The sequence below is a fragment of the Cyprinus carpio genome, chromosome B19 (assembly GCF_018340385.1).
Source record: "Cyprinus carpio isolate SPL01 chromosome B19, ASM1834038v1, whole genome shotgun sequence".
In the NCBI taxonomy this organism is placed as follows: domain Eukaryota; kingdom Metazoa; phylum Chordata; class Actinopteri; order Cypriniformes; family Cyprinidae; genus Cyprinus; species Cyprinus carpio.
The window spans coordinates 4,308,817-4,333,226 of record NC_056615.1 but is presented as its reverse complement, the minus strand read 5'-3'; the positions used below and the strand labels follow the sequence as shown (position 1 = coordinate 4,333,226).

Below are 24,410 nucleotides of genomic sequence, written 5' to 3'. Positions count from 1 at the left end.
CCCTGGTCTAGTTTAATATCCAGGAATACTTCACTTTCCGTGTTCCGTTCCATCTCATGCACAGCCACGTACACACAGCTTTCAAAGCATACTCAAATGTAGATGAGTACGCATGGACAAGTTTGACACATGCACAGTACCACCTAATAGACGCTCAACATTCATCTTGCGCACGTGCTGTTGTGCACGGACAATCCGCTGACACTTCTGATGATTAAAATTGCATCACACGAACAGAGTGTGGAACATGGATGGACAAGTATACTTTGGGCTTTAGGGGTGTCCACACCTATTTCTGGAGGGCCATTGTCCTGCAGAGTTTAGCTCCAACCCTAATTAAACACACCAGCTAATCAAGGTCTTCAGACAAACCAAAAACTTCCAGGCAAGTTTGTTGGTGCCTTTTGGAGGTAAACTCTGCAGGACATTGGCTAGGAGCAGGATTGGACACCCCTGGTCTGATTGATGGTTTTAGATGAGTTTTGGGCAAGTGTTACATGGTCCGGCTGAAAGACCAGCAAAACCAGCTTAGATTGATTTGGGGTGTTTTTTGGTAGTTCAGTAGAGAGAGGACAGGGAATTATGGGTATACTGCTGGAGTGTCCAAACTTGTTCCTGGAGGGCCGAGGTCTTGCAGAGTTTAGCTCCAACCTTAATTAAACACACCTAAACCAGCTCAACAAAGTCTTCAGACTTACTAGAAACTTTCAGGTAAACAATTTGGAGCTGGTTGTAAATAAAATCTGCAAGATGTTAGCCCTCCAAGAACAGGATTGGGCACCCCTGGTATAGACGATCAGGAAATGTTCCAAACTGGATTTAAACTAAAGTTATCTGCACAAGCACAATGACTCAACATATAGGAGCCTTAAGACTCAACTTTGTTTTGTAGTGTCGCTTATTAACACCATTTCTGTTTTCTTTTTGTTTATCAGGTCTCAAGTCAGATGAGATAACCACTGGAAGCAATTTGAAATGCACAATTTGTGACTACACTGCAGAAACCCTTATGGTACTCCAGCCCCACATCCTCTCCCATCTGTCCCAAACTGGCCTGAGATGTGGTCACTGCCATTTCACATTCCAAACCCCCAGAGAACTGGTCAAACATCAGGAGCTACATGGACATAGCTGTACGGTCAACAAACTCAAAGAAGACAAAGCTGATAACTCTCCTAGCAGCATTGCAGGCAGTCCTCAACAAGTCAGAGCTAATGCAAACACAAAAGACCTTCAGGAAAGCACAGTACAACGTGATATTAGTCAAATGTCAGAGCTGGAAAGCACGGAAAGTAGCCAGACATCCACTAAGGGTGAGGGAAACTCAGGAAACAAGGCTAGTGTTTCATACTCCAGAGTAAAGTCAGAACCTTCCAGTCCCCGTTTAGCATCTTCACCCATTCAACACCACCTGCCTCCTGCCTTTCCCTTACCCCCCTTCATACCACATGTCCCATTCTCACAGGATATTACAGTGGGCCCGCAAGCATCTGAGATACTGGCCAAAATGTCGGAGTTGGTCCATCGCCGGTTACGTCATGGGGGACATTCTTATCCTCCAGTCATGTACAGCACACTTGTGCCAAAAGGAGCAACATGCTTTGAATGCAATATCACCTTCAATAACCTTGATAATTATTTGGTGCACAAGAAGCACTACTGCAACAGTCGTTGGGAAAACCCACACAAGCCACATGACTTCCCTGGACTTCTGGATAAACCAGCAGGCACTGTAAGCCCGAAAATTGGAGCTAGTTTAGCTGTTATGCTAAATGCCGGCCATCCCTCTGAAGTGAAAGGGCATGAGCCTAACCCTTGCAATCCCATCGCAGGTGGAAAAGTGACAGATGAACTGTCGGTGCAAGTTAAAAAAGCGTCAACCCCATCTGGTGCACAGGAGAGACCAAATGGTACACAGCTTGATTTACAAAACCAGAAAATGCCACCCACCGAAACTGACTCCAACCACACAACATGCGATGCCTGCAAGATCACCTTTACTCGACATGAGACCTACATGGTACACAAGCAGTATTACTGTGCCACTCGGCATGATCCTCAAGTGAAACGTGCAAATAATAAAGGAGCAGCCAATCAGAAGACAGTACGTCCTCGTAAAAGAAGAAAGGCATATGAGCTGGCCACTCCTGAACAAGAACAAATGCCTCCTGTAGGTATGCCATCATTTCTTGGTATGCCCACTATAGGAGGTCCATACATGTCAAAGGACACACTGGATAGCTTCAGGGACCATCAGAGATACAACATGATCCAGGGTTTAGTGCCCAAATATCCAGAGGCTTCATTGACAGTTTCAAAATCAGCTATTGTGTCAAAATGTAATACAATCTCTAAGGAAGAAGGAGATGCACCTATGGATCTCAGTAAAAAATGCATGCCACAGTTTGGCAACACTTTGGTTTCCTCTAAAGGACTTATGGATTATCATGAGTGTGCTGTGTGCAAGATAAGCTTCAACAAAGTTGAGGACTATCTTAAGCACAAACAGAACTTCTGCCCAGGAACTATTTTGCAAAACACTACCGCTGAGAACAAAAGCATCAAAAAGGAAGGTCCTAGAAACACTAGCACCCTTTTAGAGAGTGCCCTCTTTGAGCTCTCAGCTCCGCATGGAAAGATTGAGCATCCAAATGCAAATTCTGACATCCAAGCTTCCAGTGAGGAACAACCAATCCCGATAAAAGATGACATGAGGAGTGTGTTTCAGACCTCTGGTGGTTACCCAAGTCCTGCTAAGAAAATGAGACCCGATGACCAAATCTGGCCTTACTATGAAATCAAAGCCACTGATTACGCTACAGGGATGCTGGTCTCACAAAGCGAACGGAGGCAGAGTCCAAATGAGGGCAGTGAGGGGGAAAAAGACCAGCCGATGCCTGATGGTAGCCATCTTAGCACAGATGACCCTGGGAATCAGAGCAAGTCTTCATCCTTAAAGGACAATCTTGACCTTGAGGACAAGATGGAAGATGCAGGAAATAAACAATATGGTTCCCCTACACCGGAAACCCATGCAGACAGTCCTGTCAACTGTAAGGAAAGCACAATGCTGGTGCCATCTTTAAAGACTGAGGAAGTCTCAACAAGCTTCAAAAGAGTGTTGAATGGGTCCATTGCCACCACAAGTAACGTAAAGTACTGTCGTCCGTGTGACATCCAGTTCAACAACCTCTCAAACTTTATAACACACAAGAAGTTCTACTGCTCGTCACACACAGCAGAGCATGTGAAATAGTGGACCTGTTTCCTGTCTAAAATCTAGTCCACAGTAGTATAAAAGTTATAGCTGTTAACCAGCATCACATTTTGAATTCACATGGCCCGGGACATTATAAAGGCGGGCCCAAGCCCCTAAACATGTAATAAATGAAAAGACACCAGGACACCTTACCCAGTTGTCCCCTTTGATGATGGCCCTGCTGTTCTGAATCGGACAATGGACACTTTTCTTTTGATGACTAAAAGTGACCATTTGCCCCCTCTTCTGTAAAGTAATTTTTCACAAGCACCAGTTTCTCCCCTTGTGGTCAACAACATAAGACATTTTTACAATTCCATGCTGGTGTACTCAGCAGCAGGAGGACAATCAAATCAGAAGATTTATCCTACAGTCATTTATTAGAAACTTATTTGTTGGGAATACTGTGTGTTGGTAGTTTTTTGTGTGTTTTTTATGTATTCATTTATTTAATAATATTTGCAGCTATAAAAAGAAAATGCAGATCTGAGATGCAAAACACGTTTGTGAAACTTCTCTTTAATGTTTCTTTTACAATTACAGAAAGAAGCCACATGAATGGTAGAAACTGATTAAAAAGAAAAATCTACAGATAGTTGAGTAACCTCTGGCTGACTAATGTGTCAACATATCCTTAAATATGGCAATCAAGTTTTCTGAATTAACAATTGTCAATACATGTACAGTGTAGTTTGTCCTTGATGTTTCTTTAAGCTTCCATATGTTTTAATTGTCAATGCAGAACTCTTCTTATAAAGTGACCTGTATGTGTGTTTGTTGATTTATTATCTCTTTTTTAAATATTTGGCTTCTATTGCAATACTTTTTAAAAGATTTAACATTATTTAAAGCAGTATTATGAAAGCGTAACTTTTTTACTTGGACCCCCAGAAATCGTCTGTGTGAAGTGTTTACTAAAGTCTTGCTGGAGAAGGGTTTACACTTGGTATGGATGACTCGTTGTAATCTTTCCTACAGAAAAAAAAAAAAAAAGTTGTCAAAATGTGTTGCTATGCATGTACCTGTATGGAATGAAATTCCAGAAATGTGGGAAATGTTATTTTATGTGACATAAAAATTAAAATTCTAATCTCAGGACAGCAGTGTCAATGAATTTGCTATGTATCATCTCTTTTTTTTTTATCATTACTGCACATATAAGTTAAGGACCATATCTATAGACAGTAGGAGTGTGTATGGCCAAATGTACAAGCACTAGCACCACTTAATGCTAGTTATGATTTAAGATACCTTTCCTTTAAAGAGAATAATAAGCAATGAACAGTCTTTAAATGGTTGAATAGAAATGGCCATTTTCAATCCCATACTGCAATCAAATCTTCCTGTTTATAAGCCACCTGTTTTCTATACAGAAAGTCTTTTATATGCTTTGAATGAGGTTGCCAGCTCTGCATAACAAAATCAGCCAAATTGGTACTCAAAACCATAGACTGTAAAAAAAGATGGACAACGCGTCTCCTAGTCCTTCCACTATAGAAAAGTGAAGCCAGTGCATCTCAATATGGCCACTGCCATCTTGAGTAAATGACGTCATTTGGAGCCTGGGTCTGCGCAGTAGAGATTCGTTTGGAGCCCAAGTCAGCGCAGTAGTGTCGTGAGGTGGAGCCACGTATCAAACTCCCACCCAAACTCCCACAGTTCCAATCAACCATAACGACATGCCCTGTTTTTATAGCATCAAATTACTAGCTCAAATCAAACTTATCACAAAAACAAACAATTTAACATATATCAACGTTATAACAACTACCTTAAATGACCAAAACCATCTTTCGGAAAATTGTACTGAAAGCGTAATTTATTTTTTATTTTGACTCAAGTCCCATTCGTTTACATGGAGAGGGCGGGGTTTATGACCTGTACTGCAGCCAGCCACCAGGAGGCGATCAAAGAGCCCACAGCTTCACTTTTCAGGACGTGTGAGGCACACCCACTCCAAACTAATCCATTCTGGGGAGGAATGGCTATCAAAACTGATTCAAAATCACTCTAAAATCACCTTGTGAGTCAAAGCGTTCTTCCAAGTGGTATAAAAAAAACAACACGCAGCAACAGTATAAAAAAGCAATTTCTGAGTGAAATTGTTTTGTGTGTGAGTTGAAATGAATGTGGTTGGGAACCTCTGAGCTACACAACAAGGTAGGCCTGCTTACTACAATAAAGGTGCTTATGGACAATGGGCCTCATTTATGAAAACTCTCCTCTGGATTCACAAACACTTCGTAAACGTCAGATTTGATAGTTAAACATGTATGTTAATGAATTCCAATCATTCGTAAATAGGGCGCTCATGCACGTTCATTCACAATTAGCATAATCCTCGGCTATGAATTACAGCTACGCAAATTGTGTGTCCAGGAACGCAGTGGAATAGTTTGGTCTCCTTTCTCAGGTTTGGCTCCAGTATTGCATAAATGCAAAAAAGACTATGCCATATGCATATCAATAAATATTCAATAATGTGTGACCACCAAAGTGTTTTTAGCCAGCTGAAAAAATGTCAGGCGCTCTTCTTAAAACGACCAGCTTTTCCAGCTGAGATGCTTCAGTTGCTATGGTATGGAATATAAACGGTGGCAATGTATTAGCCTACTAGTATCTAATTTTTAAGAATTTTACTAAATATAATAAAGCAGTAACCATTATCAACTCAGCTGCAAAAATAAATAAATTAATTAATTAAAAAATAAAAATTAAAAAAGAGGGCAAGGGCAAATGAACTTGTAATTAATATGGCAGTGCATCAAAATTCAGTGTCATCAGTTTGCCAAAAAGAACACAGAACGTTTTACGCACCGTTCACATGTGGTAAAGAGCAGGTGTACATTTCTTTCATATCAACATACATTTTGAAAATACGAAGGTTTTCATGAATTCAAAAGTTTACGTCAGAACGGCTTTATGAACGATTTACACAAAAATTTGTTCTGCTCGTGTTTCATGAATGAGGCCCAAAGTCTTTTATATATATTTCACATGATGAACAATCATATTTAGAGGTGCAACATCAATCTTTTACAGACATTCTCACTAAAATGTATGTGGAATGCAATTTTTATAATACCACTCACTTATCATCTGTGAATTTAGTTCTTTACCTGTGTTATTCATTAATTACACATTGGTTAATTGGTTAATTGTTTTCTGTTCGGTTCAGTTCTTGGTCTGTATAGTGTTTTTCCTTCTTCTTTTTTAAAGTACACAAATACAAATATATTTCATTTATAAATTGAAACCCACTTTATAAAGTATACTTTCTACATGTTCCAGAAAGATTCAAAACTGTGCATTAGTGATGCAAAGTTTGATTCATTTCTGCGAACCGGTTCTTTTCGGACAGATCGGCTCATTGAACCGGTTCAAAAAGCCAAATCATCGGTTCCTGAGGTCATCAAGCAATTGCCCTGTCCCAAATGGCGCACTTCATGTGGACTTTCAGTCTCGTGGACTTAAATCGCGCGTGCTCGGTGAGTCTACGAGTCCGTAGGCCGTCCCATTCCGCATTTTAACGCTCTGAAGTGTGCTCAGCAGCGCCCCCTTTGTACCCTTGAAGCGGTCTCTCGCGTAGCCTGCATAGATGCAAGCTCTGCACACTTTAACTACCCAGGAATCCTTGACGATCGAGTCTGTCCCAAAAATACCTCTCAATGCGCCCTCGTGGACTCGCGCCAAGGGCCCTATAGGTCTGCACTACATGACGTCACCAAAGTGTGGACTCTGAGGAAGTCTAGTTGGAGAAGAGTTTACACTTGCCATGAATGATTTACTATACTTTTTCCTACAAAAAAGAATAAAATTGTCAACATATATAGCTATGCATATGTATCAAAATAAATTCCAGAAATGTAGGAAATAGCTTACTTTATGTGGTATAAATATATATATAAAAAAAATCTCAATTCAGTTCAGCAGTAATGGATTATAGCACCACCTAGTGTTTAGTTAGGATTCAAGACAAGAAATCTTTACATTTTAAATAAAATAAAAAAAGAGTCTGCTCCTGCAAGAAGAGCAGATAAATATTTTGGCGAGTTATCATTTTACATTTGACTGAATTTTGAAGATTCATTGCTGCATTTTTAAATCCTAAAATAACAAACATAATGGCATTCAGATGTTTTCTCTCAAATCCACAGCAGATTGTAAAAGTTTCACTACTGTGATAATCGCTTACACCAGTGTTTCTCAGCCCTGTCCTGGAGAATCCACACTGCACGTTTTAAAAGTTTCCTGAACAAACACACCTGATTCAGGTCACCAGCTCATAAGGAGAGACAGAACCTGAATATGTCACAGAAAAGAGACAGTAGGCTCGTTTGAGATGAGCACATCACTGAAACGCAACAGTGAATTCACACAGAGAAAACCTGAGCTGATGTAAATTTCTACTTATGGTTCATTTTCACATTTTAATATATAGTGTCCAATAATGCTGTAAAAAACCTTGACCTTCTTGACGCAAGGCACAGCTGAGCTGTCGTACAGCAGGAGAATAACATAACAAATAATTAAAACTTTCCTTCTATACAAAACTCTTGCTTCATGTGAATGCATAATGATCAAATTACATTAGAAAAAACTATTCTATTGATGTTAAGTGGGGTAAAATGTGTCCTGATGTAGGCATTTATGTGGACTGCATGACTGCTTCATTGGCATCTGTGCTGAAACTGTAGGATTCTTTGCAAAGTTGTTATTGTTCAGCATTTGAAATATATACAGTAGATACTGTTTTAATTAGGAGAGTCAATGTGACTTTTTGATAGTTTTCATACTGAGTTAAAGACAAAAAAAAAAAAAAAAGCCAAACCGACCCCACAGCATTTTGGGGGCCCTAAACAGATTTCAAGATGTTTGTACACAACATACTCGTCTTTCACTGACACAGACTACATCAGACAACCGCAATAGGGATAATATGTCAAATTAATAAATAAAATGTTATACAATACACTAATTCCATTATTCATAAATTATTAAACAACCATGATAACTTGGTAATGACAAACACAAAGTGTGTAGGTGAAATGAATAAATAAATATTTTAAATAAAATCCTAAGACTATGGAGAGTGAATAAAAAAAAGTACTCACACATTACAATTACAGATAATCAAAATAACTAATAAATAGTTTACAAAACGACACTTCACAACTGAACTGAACAAGATATTGTTACAGAGTAAAGTGAATTATGCCATCAAAGAAAGCCCTATTGTTGCCCAGGCCTAAACTCTTGCCTGTCTTGCCTTTTTGCTTGCAAAGTCATGTATTACATCATCACAGGACAGCTGGCTGCCAACATCATGACTGATGATGCTAATTATGGCAAGAGCACTCAGACGTTCTCGTGCCATCGAGGATCTGAGGTAAGTTTTTATTAGCTAGAGCTTTGATGCCACTGTCATTGGCAGAGTACATGGAATGGGAATAGCTACCGAAAGGTTCGCATACAACTCACACATGCCTTTATAATGCAAGTAGTTCCAGCGCTGTCATTTTGTCTCTAGGGAGAGCTGGGAGGCTTTTTAATTCCATGACCAGGTCTTTCCAATCAAAGCTGCTTGCATACCCTGTATCTGAGCATCAGGATTGTGAAAGTTATAAGGGAGCTGAAACAGTTTCCCAGCGTTTAGATCGCACACTCCACCATAACATTAAAGAATGACACGTCAAGAATAATGGAGATCTTATTGATCTTGCAGGAGTGTGAGTTCTCCTAAATAGCAGTGAAAGTTTTTATCTAAAGGATTTATCTTAAAACCTATATATATATTCACCTAGATCCTATTTCGCGTGACTTGGCTTCAGTCCTGTTAAATCTCTAGTTTTCTCCCTCACCTGTAGATGTGATCTCAGCATGATCTTTGAGAATGGCTCACCAATGGGCTTCAGCTGCAAAAAGAGTGAACAAATTCTGTACAACTTCAAACAAGTCACTACTTGAGGAGACACTATTCACAAGTAAACCTTATCTGAATGCATGGAATGGGGCCCCCTGGTGGACACAGGGGCCTCATGCAGTCGCTTATGTCTTTTATGAGGTAGGCCTGGCACTGGTGATCAGAAAGTGCACAAATTCGTCATCAACTCCAGGACATTTTCTCTGACTGTGTTGTGTTGTGGAGAACTGCAGTAATAACAGAGCAGCTTTTGGATGAGGTTATAGCTTCAGGCACCAGTGGATTTGCTGATGCAGTGAAAACCTTGTTTCCAGACTCCCTGTCTTCCCATGGGCCTGATTTAACTTTTCCTTTGCAATTTACATTTATGCATTTGCCAGGCAATTTCATCATACCGTGGCTTAAGACAAAGACAGCTTCTCTTAAGAACAATCTGAGCACTTAAAAGATGTGTTTTGTGTCTATTTTCATGGCTGTTAGGTTGTGTATTGTCAAAGTCTTCACTTAGCCAACTTTGATGTGTTATAATGTCTAATCTTTGCAAAACAATTCACACTGGAATCGATAAAAAATGTATTTCATTCCCCACACATGCTTCATAATCAAGTCATTTATTCAGATATTTAATAAAGGACCGCACTGCATTGTAAACATGCATGAAATTTGTGCAATGGGTTTGTGCATCACTGCGAATCATTTCAACCATTAACAACCAAATAAAAGAAACAGCAACACATTAATTATTCTGGAGTCCAGTAAGTTTAAGTTTATTTTAAGATAAATATAATAGCTGAATATAATTTATATAATTGAACATTATTATTATTTTTTATTATTATTTATGAAATAAGATTTATGATATAGGCTAAACCATACATAAACTTTTATTGTTTCTAAATTAACGTCATGTATTAGTATGAACACTGACTTTATTATGTGCAGTGTTTTTACAACTTCGAAAAAGTATATTAGGAAGCACTTGGGTCAGTTTTTTTTTTTTTCTTTCATGAAGAGTGTTAAATAATTAAATTAGTTTTAAGGATTAAAGTTTAATCAAAGCAACAACTCCCAAGCAGCTGTTTGGTATTTTCCCAATCACAACAAGCGCTGTGACTTTTATTTTGGAGAACGCCAAACGCGGGACTCTTACTTTGACTCTCGCGCATCTTCCTGTTGCTGATTCTCCACGCCGAGCTGCTGCACCGGGAAAATGTCTCGAGTTTACGTGGGAAAATTGAGCTATCGCGCCAGAGAGAAAGATGTAGAAAGGTTTTTTAAAGGCTACGGGAAGATACTGGAAGTGGACCTGAAGAACGGGTATGTGATGTTGTGTTTTCTCGAGCGAGCTGATCGTGCAGGCGAAGCAGCGATTGAGTCGTTAAGAAGGATAAACCGTTGTTTCTTTTGCTCAAAACGAATCAAAAGAGAGCTCCAGAATGGATTAAATATCCCTGATAATGAATTACGCGTAAAAATGTGTCTGGAAATATAAAATCGGAGTTTAATCAGTGTTTTTAAGATTTTTTTCTTAGCGGTATTAGCACAGCATGCTAAACTCCATTGTTTCCAGCCTGGCCTCGACCGAGTGCCTCGTTTAGCCTTTTATTATTCCAGTCACTGAAAATGAAATCTAGTTGATATTTAAGTTATTTGATAAATACAGTATGGTCCAAAAGTCTAAAGCCCTAGTGAAATAGCTAATATTTAGCTTCTTTTTTTTTTTTTTTAAACAAATGATGATCAGCAATTTGAGTGAAAATATGAGAATATTAATGAAAGCAGCGCTCTAGTTGCATGATGGTAAGGTTTTACGCAACGTGTGGCGTTCATGTAATCTAACTATATATATATATATATATATATATATATATATATATATATATACACACACAATACAATTATTATATATATATATATATATACAATATATATATATATATATATATATATATATATAGAATTGTATTGTTCATAAAAATACGTATATGAAGCTCAACGATGTAAATAAAGGCTGTGCTTTAAAAAAAAGAGGTTCTAACTTTTTTTGATAGCTCTTGCCTATTCTCGCGGTTTCATAAATGTGACCCTGGACCACAAAACCAGTCAGAAGATTTAATGTTTTGAAATTGAGATTTATACATAATCTGAAAGCTGAATAAATAAGCTTTCCATTGATGTATGGTTTGTTAGATACAACTATTTGAAAATATGGAATCTGAGGGTGCAAAAAACAAACAAACAAAAAATCTAAATATTGAGAAAATCACCTTTAAAGTTGTCCAAATTAAGTTCTTAGCAATGCCTATTACTAATCAAAAATTAAAATTTGATATTTACAGTAAGAGGTTTACAAAATATCTTCATGGAACATGATCTTTACTTAATATTCTAATGATTGTTGGCATAAAAGAAATTATCATTTTGACCCATACAATGTATTTTTGGCTATTGCTACAAATATACCTGTACTACTTATGACTGGTGCTAATATACCAGTACAACAGAAAACTCTACTTATCTAGCCATTTAATTGTCCTTAAAAATGTAATTGAATATCTGAAACAGCTGGGTTTTGTGTTTGTTACATCATAAATCTCTCCGTCTCTTCAGGTATGGGTTTGTGGAGTTTGATGACCCCCGTGATGCAGATGACGCTGTGTGCGATCTGAACGGTAAAGACCTTTGTGGGAAGAGAGTGATCGTGGAGCACACCATAGGACAGCGGCGTGATGGCGGCAGCAGACCTGGAAGAAGTACGATACTCGTTTACTCGCTCTTCCACAATACCGTATACCAAAAACTACTTGTGTTTCATAGGAACATTGTTTCTTTGGTTGAAGTTGAATTGTACAAACACTGAATATTTTCAGGCTTCTCGAATAGAGAGTTTGGTAATAATTTGTATAATTTGTAATCCTCACACCAGAAATAGTGATGTCACGTAACAGTGATGTCACCGCAGGCCCACAGGTGAAGGAGATCGGCTCTGACATGGTTTCCTCAGATCTGTCCGTAAATCTGTTGAGTAAGTCACTGGTGGTCTTAAAAACAGTGAGTCACTTGTCCTTAGGCACGGTAGTGTCATCAGTGATTTGGGTTTTTTGATCATCTTCACATTGACGCGATCTAAAAACAGAATGGAACAGCAAGTTTAGAGGGATGGTTCACTCAAAAATAAAAACGTGCTGTTAATTTACGCCATCTGACATGTAGCTGTCTTCAGTAGAACAGTAAAGATTTTTAGCTGAAGTCGTGGTCCTCATTTCGTTAAATGTAAGTTTGACATTAAAAAGCATATAAAGGAACACAAAATGAATACCTTTGGCTCCCGACGACATATCGAGGTCTTATGAAGTGAAACGATCATCCTGTGCAAGTAATTGAACGTTGTTAACTGTATTATCCATAGCCTCAAGCAACAGGGAAATCTGATTGTTTTCCGCCAACTTTTTCTAAATTCAGACCAGTTTCAATGAACTGGTTCAGTTCACTAGTTTGTTTACATAAACACGCAAAGATGTAACGCATACGCAATTATTAAAGCACCCAACATGGTTGTTTTCCATGCCTTAAGCATATAAAGTGAAGAAACCAGTCTCCATCAGTTCATCTTTCTGCATAAATGCGCACATCACCAGCTCATTGGTCTACACGTTTTCATTTTTGGGTGAACTGTCCCTTTAAGAGTGTCCAGTCTCTGTATGAGAAGCCTGAAAATTGCGTTAAATTCCAAACCTTTCTACATGTACAGTTTCTGTTTAACACTTTTAGGGAGTGAAATGTATGAGTGCTAATCTTTAGAGTATTACTGATCGGTGATTCTTCAGTTGGGAGTATCTTTTTGTCAAATAAACAAAAAAAGGATTTATCTCAAGTGTCCCTAAATGAAGAATCACCGTAATGAGCTAGTAATTCTTCTAGAGTATTGTAGTTTCTGCTTCACTATATTATGCAGGTTATAACTGTTGCAATATCATGATTGATTTAGTTATTTATTTTTAAATGGAATAACTTATAATGTCAAAACTAGAAATTTAACCCTCAATGTTTTATTAAAAGAGTCTGACCGCCTGCCCCTTTTGCTGGCCATGGTGTCCCCCTTCCAATGCGTGTGGCTCTTTGACCAAACTGGGCCCCTGGGCAGACCATTAAAGCGAGCCAATGTGAAAGAGGACCGCTTTTCCCATTAAGCCGGGTGGTGAGGATCTCAAGGGGTTTAGGAGATGTGGTTTGAGCTCTTTTAGGTGTTTTGGTTTTGTTTCTTTTTCACATTCCCCAAATAATTAATCTCTTAAGTACAGCGTAAGTATGTTATTTGGTGGAATATTTTCAGTTCTTGAAGAAGAAATGATTGTCATTTACTCACACTCATGTGATTCTGAAACTTAAAATTCAGTTTGTACATTACTTTAGTTGAAGTAAGCTCAGTTTCTTAACCATATATAAAACATACTTTTTCTATAATTTTCTATCTTTTTGTAGATTAATGCTGTCTCAGTATAAATCTTTAAGTGTTACTGTGTGTGAAATCCAGAGTCTTAAGGGCCGGTGTGGAGACTCTGTTGTGTTTTTCGTTCACTGAACGGTGTGCATCTTACTCTCGTCACTCTGAGGTAGTCGGTATGGTCGTGGAGGAGGAGGGGAAAGGTTCGGCCCACCCACTCGCACCGATTACAGGCTGATTGTGGAAAATCTCTCCAGTCGCTGCAGCTGGCAGGACCTGAAGGTACAGAAACCCCTCTTAGTTTTATGTTTTTAGTCTCAAGGCTGTTTCACACAGAGTTTCAATTCAACTGGCCCGTTTTTCCAGCAGAAAAAAAGTAAATATTTGCTTTGTTGGTCAAACCTGAGAAAATGGTGCTATCAGGTGGAAAATAATGATAATAAAAAAATATACAGGTCCTTCTCAAAAAATTAGCATATTGTGAAAAAGTTCATTATTTTCCATAATGTAATGATAAAAATTAAACCTTCATATATTTTAGATTCATTGCACACCAACTGAAATATTTCAGGTCTTTTATTGTTTTAATACTTGATGATTTTGGCATACAGCTCATGAAAACCCAAAATTCCTATCTCAAAAAATTAGCATATTTCATCCGACCAATAAAAGAAAAGTGTTTTTAATACAAAAAAAAAAAGTCAACCTTCAAATAATTATGTTAAGTTATGCACTCAATACTTGGTCGGGAATCCTTTTGCAGAAATGACTGCTTCAATGCGGCATGGCATGAAGGCAATCAGCCTGTGGCACTGCTGAGGTGTTATGGAGGCCCAGGATGCTTCGATAGCGGCCTTAAGCTCATCCAGAGTGTTGGGTCTTGCGTCTCTCAACTTTCTCTTCACAATATCCCACAGATTCTCTATGGGGTTCAGGTCAGGAGAGTTGGCAGGCCAATTGAGCACAGTAATACCATGGTCAGTAAACCATTTACCAGTGGTTTTGGCACTGTGAGCAGGTGCCAGGTCGTGCTGAAAAATGAAATCTTCATCTCCATAAAGCTTTTCAGCAGATGGAAGCATGAAGTGCTCCAAAATCTCCTGATAGCTAGCTGCATTGACCCTGCCCTTGATAAAACACAGTGGACCAACACCAGCAGCTGACATGGCACCCCAGACCATCACTGACTGTGGGTACTTGACACTGGACTTCAGGCATTTTGGCATTTCCTTCTCCCCAGTCTTCCTCCAGACTCTGGCACCTTGATTTCTGAATGACATGCAAAATTTGCTTTCATCCGAAAAAAGTACTTTGGACCACTGAGCAACAGTCCAGTGCTGCTTCTCTGTAGCCCAGGTCAGGCGCTTCTGCCACTGTTTCTGGTTCAAAAGCACACGCCTGTGCACGATGGCTCTGGATGTTTCTACTCCAGACTCAGTCCACTGCTTCCGCAGGTCCCCCAAGGTCTGGAATCGGTCCTTCTCCACAATCTTCCTCAGGGTCCGGTCACCTCTTCTCGTTGTGCAGCGTTTTTTGCCACACTTTTTCCTTCCCACAGACTTCCCACTGAGGTGCCTTGATACAGCACTCTGGGAACAGCCTATTCGTTCAGAAATTTCTTCTGTGTCTTACCCTCTCGCTTGAGGGTGTCAATGATGGCCTTCTGGACAGCAGTCAGGTCGGCAGTCTTACCCATGATTGCGGTTTTGAGTAATGAACCAGGCTGGGAGTTTTTAAAAGCCTCAGGAATCTTTAGCAGGTGTTTAGAGTTAATTAGTTGATTCAGATGATTAGGTTAATAGCTTGTTTAGAGAACCTTTTCATGATATGCTAATTTTTTGAGATAGGAATTTTGGGTTTTCATGAGCTGTATGCCAAAATCATCAGTATTAAAACAATAAAAGACCTGAAATATTTCAGTTGGTGTGCAATGAATCTAAAATATATGAAAGTTTAATTTTTATCATTACATTATGGAAAATAATGAACTTTTTCACAATATGCTAATTTTTTGAGAAGGACCTGTATATAGTGTTATTTTGAAGCCTCGCCAACAAAATTAAAGCCTATAAACAAAGAATACATGAGTTTATGCTTAAATGGCATTGAGATTTATATATTGCTGTTTTAATAGGTTTCAGTCTATACATTTTTGTCCTTTAAAGGTCCTGAGTATAATCTGTTTGTGCGTTTTGTAAAATAGATTTATGAAAGGAAAAATAGTGAAATGAAAATTTCAATAAAAACACATTTTGGCAAAATGTATGCTTTTTGCATTAACACAAATAAAAAGACCCTAAGGATGCGCAAGAGTTAAACTATTATGCACTTTAAGCATTTAGGAAGTCAGTCCTGTAAAACATGATCAGGGATTTGTTCTTGAGTCACTAATGTGTCACGGATTCACAGGACTACATGCGTCAGGCTGGTGAGGTGACTTACGCAGACACTAACAAGGGCCGCAAGAACGAGGGGGTCATCGAGTTCAGGCAGTACTCAGACATGAAAAGAGCCCTGGAGAAACTGGACGGCACCGAGGTCAATGGAAGGAAGATCCGGCTCATCGAGGACCGGCCTGGTGCCAGACGCCGCCGCTCCTACTCTCGCAGCGCCTCCAGGTACACCCGAATCAATTTTAGAATTGAATTACGATGCAGATGTGGGAGACATTTAACTGAAAAATAACTGAGACTTTGCATGTCACAACTTGATGTCCGGATATTAATGATGGGCTATGTGAACTCTGCTTCTAGTAAAAAGCTTCTTTGGAGTCTGACAGAGAACGTGTGTAAATCTTCTTGCTCTCGTCCCTCAGGTCTCGCTCCAGGAGCAGGAGGTCTCGCAGGAGCCGAAGCCACAGCCGAACCAGTAGCCGCTCAAGGTAGACAACTCGAGGGAATTAAGACTTCAGTTTTCCACGGTCAACTTGAAGAGAAATAAAATATGACTTTCTGTTTTAGAAAACATTTAAAGCTCTGGTTGGTTGTGCAATAAAATACTGTCATAGGATATTATCCAGAAGTCAATTTTAAGCATGTTAATGCACTCTGTGCTCATCTTTTGTTCTTTTTTTTTTTTTCTCCAAGTTTCTATATTCTCTTATGACAGTAGTATAAGCACAGCTCAGATGTATGAGTCCACTGTAGGGCAGTAATTGCAATGATAAGATCTGTGTGGCTTCAGAGGTGCTAATATGTTGATTTCTCTCTTTCCAGAGCCTCAGGCTCACGATCACGCAGCAGGTCAACCAGCAAGAAGGCAAAGGGCAGGAGCAGTAGGATGGAGGAGAGCAGTAATGGAGCTCGCAGGGGAGGTGAAAGCGCTAGGGATAATAGCCTGAGCTGCAGCCCCCCGAGCAAAAAGAGCAAACGGGAGAACAAGAGGGCTCGCTCCTATTCTAGATCCAGGTCCCGATCCAGATCTCGATCCAAATCGGAGAACGACAGGGATTTCTCCAGAGAGTCTGGGTCCAAGTCTCAGGAGGCGAACAAGAGCGGCGATGAAGGCCGGGTGACTGAAAGGGCGCACCGCTCTAGAGCTCATTCTCGATCCAGATCACAAACACCACCAGATGCTGATCTGCAGAGGAAATCTAGATCCAAATCCAAATCTCGCTCGCATTCACGCTCGCGATCTTATTCCCGATCTCGATCCCGCTCAAGGTCACGTTCTTAAGCAAAAAAAAAAAATTCCAATTGGCTTTTTTTTTTTCTTGTTTTCCAGTCTAACTAAACATCTTTAAAACAAGAATATATCTTGGTACTTTTTTTTTTACCCCACTGACAATTTTTGTCACTAAATGGTTAGATTTGTGCTATTAAAAAAAAAGACAATTTGTGGTTGAGGTAAGAAAAACCGAATTCAAGATATTTACTGAAAACAAGTCTGAATGTGTTACTTTTTTGTGAAAAGCAAAACGGTGCATCTTGTTTTTAAATATTTTTCTTGAACATGACAAAAATAGACTGAAATTTGTCTAAATGTTGTTCTGCCCTACATTTTTCTCTTCTTTGAAGCAAACTGCATTTGTTTTTTTTCTTTCTTTTTTTTTGTCATAGTTTGTAGTATTAGGGAAATTTCAGTATTTACTGGTATTGTTAACGTTATGCATCATTTTTAGTAGTGTTTTTATTTTAAAATTGCTTGCAATATATTTGATTCATAAAGACAGAGTAAAATCAAACCAACAGTAGATGTCCTTGCCTTTGCATTGTATATTTAGAAATGTACCATAGTTGTTGTTAAGCTGGGGCAGCGTTTATGGTCTTTTTACAACAAAGCTCTCCATACAAAAATAATAAAAAACTGCCTCACAATACTGTGTCCATTCAGTTCATTCATGCTCTGTGGTGCGTTTACCAATATTGCACACTCAAATGTATAAAACTGTTTAAAGGAAATAGACTCTCTTCATTACAAACCAGTATGAATATTTATTTATTTATATATATATATATATATATATATAGACAGTGTGCTGCTATTTACCATTCAGTGAAACGGAAAGGATTTCCAAACTAAAAATTGAAATTTTCCAGTCTTCTCTCTAATCTCATTTTTGTTTGAGAAATCTTACCTTTACCTTGACATCATTGACCTCAGTTAACAGTCGTTTCAGTTAAAAATTAGCTTTTCCGCGTCTTAATGTAAAAATAATTCCACAAGATGTCGCCAACATTCAGAGAAGAGAGAGAAGGAGAAAAAAAAAAAAAAAAAAACCTGTCCGGTCTCTGGCATGTCAAATATACTTGTGTGCCAGCTTTTCCGTATCATTTTCCTCTTCTGTTCCCTCAATATTACATTACAAACCTATATATATATATATATATATATTAATGACCACCAACAAGTTCGGAGAGGCTTTACTCTTCAGTCTCCCAGAGAGAGTACTAAAGCCTGTTGAATGTTTGTGTAATGTGCTCTGCCTGACTGTATGGAAGGCGAACTGAAGTCTGGTCAGTCCACTGAGTCTCGACGAGGGCGGCGCTCTCCTCAACACTTCACTGAGGGGAGAACACGAAATGTGGACACTGGTGAACAGACTGATGATGGAGCGACATTTACCTTATCTGCCTTTAGAAAGTCAGTTCTTTTAACCCTTCGGTGTCCTCTTCTGGAGAGGAAGAGCTGTCATGGGAGACGCGCGGCACTTCGCACGCGTCTGGATTGATGGAGAAACGCGAAACTTCGCAGCGGGTGAAGAACATCACGAGCACGCGTGTCCAGCGCGCTAGAACGATGGAACGCGGACGCGATACATTGTAACAAAGGCAAGTATTCGCATTCTCCTTAACTCGCCTTTGATACATTTGTAACTGGTAACGCCGTCAATATCAATACAGCAACTGACTTGACCTTATTAGAGGTCGATAGATTTGTAATGTTACTGATGGAGTCTAATCTCAAGTTTGGACGCAAATCTAGAAATTGTGCCTTCAACATGTAGAACTGTTTAATTCCAGATGATATACAGAGAGGGGCATAGATTTATTGGAATGAATGCATTTGAAATTTGAGGGAAACAAAGAGATGTTTTGATGTCTTTGGTCATTTTAGCACAAGCTGTTCAATCTTTGAGAAGCGTCCAGAAATGTGTCTGAAATGATAATGAATTACAGCAAAATAATGGATCACATTTGGTGCATTATATATATATATATATATATATATATATATATATATATATATATATATATATATATATATATATATATATATATATATATATATATGCACAAATGAATTGGAGATTTAGCCTTTATTAAGAAAGAACAAAGTTTATTATTATTTTTTTGTGTGATATTACAGCTACAACAGTGTTTTATGAGGCTTACTGCAATGTCAAAAATTATTTTGAATAGACTTTTTCTCTTCATTTTATATGCAACATGGAAATCAGTCTGTCACAATCAATTTAGACTGTACATGCATTTATGCCAATGATGGCAGGAATATTTGAGTGTTCAGACACGAATTTATGCGACAGTCAGATTCAGCTCCACATCTGCAAGGAGATGACTTGGGTGCTTAAATAATAATCTGTACAAATAAACAAACAATAATTTTAAACCTTCAACACAATTTGGATTGAACGATTGATCTACATCTGCTGTTTATATTTTATACTCTTGTATAATTAATTTCACCCATTTGGAAACCAGAGTGAACAGTCATTAAAAGTAAAGCTGAACTTGGTAATGGAAAAAAGAGGTCTGGAATTCATCAGTCCAGCCTTTTGATGAATCAGTCCAAACATATGCTCCGAGATGCATGTACTATAGATTGTTTTTCTGCGTGCATCTCATTTTACTTAGCCTATGGAGTTCGACATTTGCATAATTGTAAAGGAAAAATTTCAGTTGTTTATGATGCATTATTAATTTCAAAAGGGAATTAGTGCCAAAATTATATAGTATTATTATTATTATTATTATTATTATTATTATATACAGATTTTGCCACAACCTCAGTGTTTACGTTTGGTCATACACTTTGTATTTTTAGAATACTGACATGTTGCTTACAAGTTGTATCTGATTTAAGTATGCTAGCAGAACATTCAAAGCATTTCCCATGAGTTTAAACAAATCAAGTGAGTTGGCAGAATTGTAAATGACATTTTCAGAGTTGTTGAGAAACCTCTGCCAATGGAGCGTCTGTTATTCCAGAGTGAATTAGCCACATATAATTTCTCATTTATGGACTGTTGTTTTTCTCCCACATTCTTCCTCAGCCAAAAGTGGCATGGACTTTGGAGATTCGTAGTGGTTCAATTTTTTTTGCCTCGGTCAATGCAATGAGCGCAAGGCTTCCCCTGCACATCTGTTTCTTCTTCAAGTTAAAATCAACAACATAAAGAAATGACCTAAAATCAACTAAGCTTGTTTAATATCTGGTGCTCCCTTTGGGAATCCAGCTGGGTAGTTTATCTGTCAGTGTATTAAAAAAAAAAATGCCTTAAAACTAATGCAACAGTTTACAAACTGTTTGAGGGACTGGGAATATTCAATTAAACACAGCATCAGCCACTTTACTTTACTTGAAGTATATTTAGAGCTATACGATTTATTTAAATACAGTTTGTGATTTGTTAATGGGACACCATCAGAATGGTGTTACTCTATGTACACATCTCTGAAAATCTCATGCTGCAATTTTTAACTAAATCTTTGATTCTTTGTGCCATTTATCTTTGATTTTCTCATCAAAGTGCAAGATGCACTGGTTCATACGTTGCCAGCCTTTTTTTCTTTTTATTTCACTTTAAACTCATCCAACAGTTTGTAAAAACAGTTATGCAAATAGAATTAAAGTCCACGGGCTAATCGTCCATTTCATTAATTTGTTTACGCAGCACAATGAGTCAAGCGCTCGACTTGTATTTAACCTGAAACATTCCTTTAATTTATTACTATGTATTAAGTGCTTTTTGCAGGCTGTAAAGTAGAAATCACTGTGCTTGTTTTCTTAAATTATTTAAAACAAGACAAGCCCCTATGGATTAAATATTAATAGAAACCATTATAACAAACAAGTCTGAGTAGGACTAAAGAAAAAAAAAAATCCCAGGACCATTAGCATCAATGTTTCAATTCACAGTAAACGAGGGGTTATAGTAGTTGTAGCACATATTTCATATTTGTTAAGGAATCAGAAGCAAACGTTGAGATGAAAAACTTGAATGCATTGCTGAATGATTGTCAACTCCCAACCTAAATCTTAATCTTGCTTTTCCCTCTTCACCTTTTTAGACTCCCATTAGGGACCATTACAGACCAGCCTATGCCATGAGGACTCAGAAGTCCCGTGGCCGGACGTCAGCCACACCTTCCCGCCAGCGCTTGCCACGTTTCAGTCTTCACTCTAGGAGAAAGAAAGAAGGTGTAATCCAGGGAAAGCTGCGTATCCGTTCCATGCCAGGTGCCTTTCTGGTGCTTGGTGTAGTGGTGGTTGTTGTTGGCACTTCGCTTGCCGTGGCAGGCTACTGGCCGTACAGGGCCCATCGATCATCAGTGGACACGACAGAGGAAGGATCCTCTGGAAGTGCATCAGGATGGGGATTAGGGTCCAAAGGACTGTTTTCTGCAGCAAGTCTGGTTCATAGCGAAAGGATGAAACTACTTGGACCTGTCATTATGGGAGTGGGACTCTTCATACTTATTTGTGCCAATACAGTACTCTATGAAAATCGGGATAGGGAAACTCAAATGCTTCTGGCGCAGATGCGGAGCGTCATTTGCTCTGTTTCTGCAGCTGTGCCCTCGGCAGACCTCTTGCAGGTGAACTCTCTTGCTAGCCACTACCAATGGGTCAGCAGTTTACCTGCAGCCCATCTGAACATCCTCTGCCTTCAAGAAATGTCCAGTTCGGAGCCTCTACTCCAAGTGAAGAGCATGGATGAGGAGGACAGCGTTCAGCAGCAAGACACGGTGCACACTGAGGTCCTTCATCATCAGGACTCTTCCTCCACGCCCTCGATTCACTCCTCCAGCTCTTGCAACAACAGCAAGGAGGTTTTTTGCGCAGAGGAACGGGGGACCAACTCTGCACTGGATCTGCGGCGAGAAAGTCACTTTGGACTGAGCAACTGCATGACCACATCCTCGATGTCCACTCTGGGTGGGGAGGACTTGGAGACCTTCTCCATCCCACCCAGACGCTCCTACAGCATGAGCCACAGGACTAAACCATATATACTGCCCAGGGATCTGGTGCATCCAGAGGACAAGTCTGTGTCTTTGACGGGTCACCATAGACTGCTTCCAAGTCAGTCCAGCTCACAGGTGTGTGTGAACATGGTTGGTGTTACAAGCCATGACTTTATACCTGTGGAAGAGCAGAGGCACCGCAGCTGGCCTCAGCTGGACCTCGGAAGTGCCAGGAAGTATCTCAAGCTGGAGAACAAGGAGGACTCTGTGGACAAGTTCCTGGACCAGCTTGAGCAGCAGTGCTTGCAGTTGAACAAAAGCTACGGCTCAGGTCCCTTCCAGTGAGCTGAGGTTTAATCATTACATCAAGGTTAATGGCTTGGCAGATCAGAAGGAGTCTTATATAGTGGTATACACTTGGAATAGCCCAACCAACAAATGGGTGCAAGTTTCCAGTGGATATTCTTTGCACAGTTTCTGGAATCCCTTGAGGCCAACTAATTTGCTCATTTCTAAGACCTAGCCATTTATCTCACTTGACTAGTTTTGGTAGCTAGCTTGTTCAGAGATTTGCGGAGTATGGAATTGTATCACCTGCTGCCCTTGACGGTATGGAGATATAAGCCCAAGTCCTGAAGAAAGCTAAGGATGGAGGTATTTCACAGTCATGGGAATGTGCTAAACAGCTCGTGATGTCATAGATGATTGGATGGACCCCAATTGGAAGGATCCATTTGTTATTGTTGCCCTACTTGTTGCTAGGACACAGCAAGCAGCATTACGTAACCTTCGAGGTAGAATAAACGAAGACCTCGGCAGTGACTAGATTCAAAGTAAACACATTTCTGACTTCATGTCAGGCAAAAGCACGGCTCTGGTTTTGATAGTTATAAGGGCCAAAAAATGGAGAATGTTATTTGACCAAAAAAATGGATTCATCCAAACTGCGTGTCTACTATTGGATTGTCCATTAGAGTTCATTTATATGGTTAAGGTAATGCAACCTCAGTTGGAGTGTCTGTAAATCTTTCGTCTATGGTTTCCCTGAGTATCTGTTGTTCATGTATTTCACCTTTCATCCATTTCAGATGAATTATCGACGATGAGGGCGCAGTGCCCTCTTGGCTTCATTAACTAAGGTGATCAGTGTTTTGCATGCACTAATGCAGGTACATAATTGCTTTCCCTTTAAAGGGTGGAGCTGGACCGAGCCCCTCCTCTTTGTTTACAAAAACAAGGCAGTCACCCTGTCTCTATTTCGTCCGTGTAGCCTGTTTTTGTACGCTGTGTTATTTGCCGTGCATTCTCAATGTATACTGAGCAATATCCATAGTCTGACTGACAAATCAGATCCTTTACACCACCTTTGAACTGAATCCCATGCCTGTGTTGCAAATAAAAGGCAAAACAAAACCACTTTAAATGTAAGCGTTTGTTTGCTGTCCATGATTTTATGTTGATGCAAGGTAGCATCAGGGGGTCAAGGTGTGGCTTTTTATCTGGGGCATATTTTACCCCTGCTGGTAGATGCTAAAGCCAAAAGCTTCTTTCTTTGTAGATGGACACTCATATGCAACATATAAATCATATTTTTAGCTGTGACAATTTTTCTAGATCTTATATACAGTGATCCATCATATGATATTTTCAGCTCAGAGGATAGTCTCATAAAAAAGAAATAAAAGATTCTGAAATTGAGTATATGAAGGCGACAGAATACAGGTTAGAAAATATCTTGTAGAATGACATTCAATATTGAACATATTTGCATACTGCATTATGATTGGTCTGCTGTCTTAGATCTATTTGTATACTGACCTGATTGTTCTTTTTTTTGTTTTGCATCTTTTAACTATTCATAGTCATTAGAGGAGTTGAGTTTTGTGTTGTTTTCTGCAGAGGCACATATTTCATTTACTTGATGCTGCATTTCATTTGGCCAAAGCCTAAAAATACATTTATCAAAAACTATTAACTTTATAAATTTTTGCTAATCTTTAACTGGTGAATCTAATTTAACTTATTAAGTTCTATAATAATTCATAATTATTGGACAGGAATCCTTGTTGTTTAAAGGTGCAGAGAGACATAAGATCAGCGTAATGGAGAAGAACTCAGCACTTTGTTAGATGTGTA

The 24,410-nt window shown here is 39.0% G+C and overlaps 3 protein-coding genes across 7 annotated transcripts in view; all 3 read left to right on the top strand.

The window, feature by feature from the left end:
* zfpm2b (zinc finger protein, FOG family member 2b) overlaps nt 1-4,391 on the top strand; it is a 66,154-nt gene extending 61,763 nt beyond the window's left edge. For 2 of the 4 annotated variants that reach the window (XM_042745230.1, XM_042745231.1), the window contains exon 8: nt 936-4,389. In XM_042745230.1, the coding sequence (XP_042601164.1) occupies nt 936-3,256 (2,321 nt within the window). In that variant the 3' untranslated portion in view covers nt 3,257-4,389. Of the gene's footprint in view, nt 1-935 lie in introns of all 4 variants that reach the window. The other 2 variants (XM_042745232.1, XM_042745229.1) reach the window with 2 other exon arrangements.
* A 5,923-nt stretch (nt 4,392-10,314) lies between these two features.
* On the top strand, nt 10,315-17,942 carry LOC109046783 (serine/arginine-rich splicing factor 4-like). 2 transcript variants are annotated; one of them, XM_042744669.1, is made up of 7 exons: nt 10,315-10,499; nt 11,793-11,935; nt 12,109-12,207; nt 13,796-13,908; nt 16,036-16,244; nt 16,442-16,507; nt 16,842-17,942. In XM_042744669.1, exons 1-7 carry the CDS (start codon nt 10,393-10,395, stop codon nt 17,299-17,301), a joined length of 1,197 nt encoding a protein of 398 aa, XP_042600603.1. In that variant the 5' UTR covers nt 10,315-10,392; the 3' UTR covers nt 17,302-17,942. The 2 variants fall into 2 exon arrangements, with proteins under 2 accessions (XP_042600603.1, XP_042600604.1); XM_042744670.1 differs by lacking the exon at nt 12,109-12,207 and having other exon boundaries at nt 10,317-10,499.
* Nucleotides 17,943-18,374: 432 nt separating this feature from the next.
* On the top strand, nt 18,375-23,690 carry LOC109050532 (transmembrane protein 200A-like). Its single transcript, XM_042745314.1, has 2 exons — nt 18,375-18,896; nt 21,378-23,690. The coding sequence occupies exon 2, from the start codon at nt 21,414-21,416 to the stop codon at nt 22,617-22,619; it is 1,206 nt and encodes a 401-aa protein (XP_042601248.1). The 5' UTR covers nt 18,375-18,896; nt 21,378-21,413; the 3' UTR covers nt 22,620-23,690.
* The last annotated feature ends 720 nt before the right edge of the window (nt 23,691-24,410 follow it).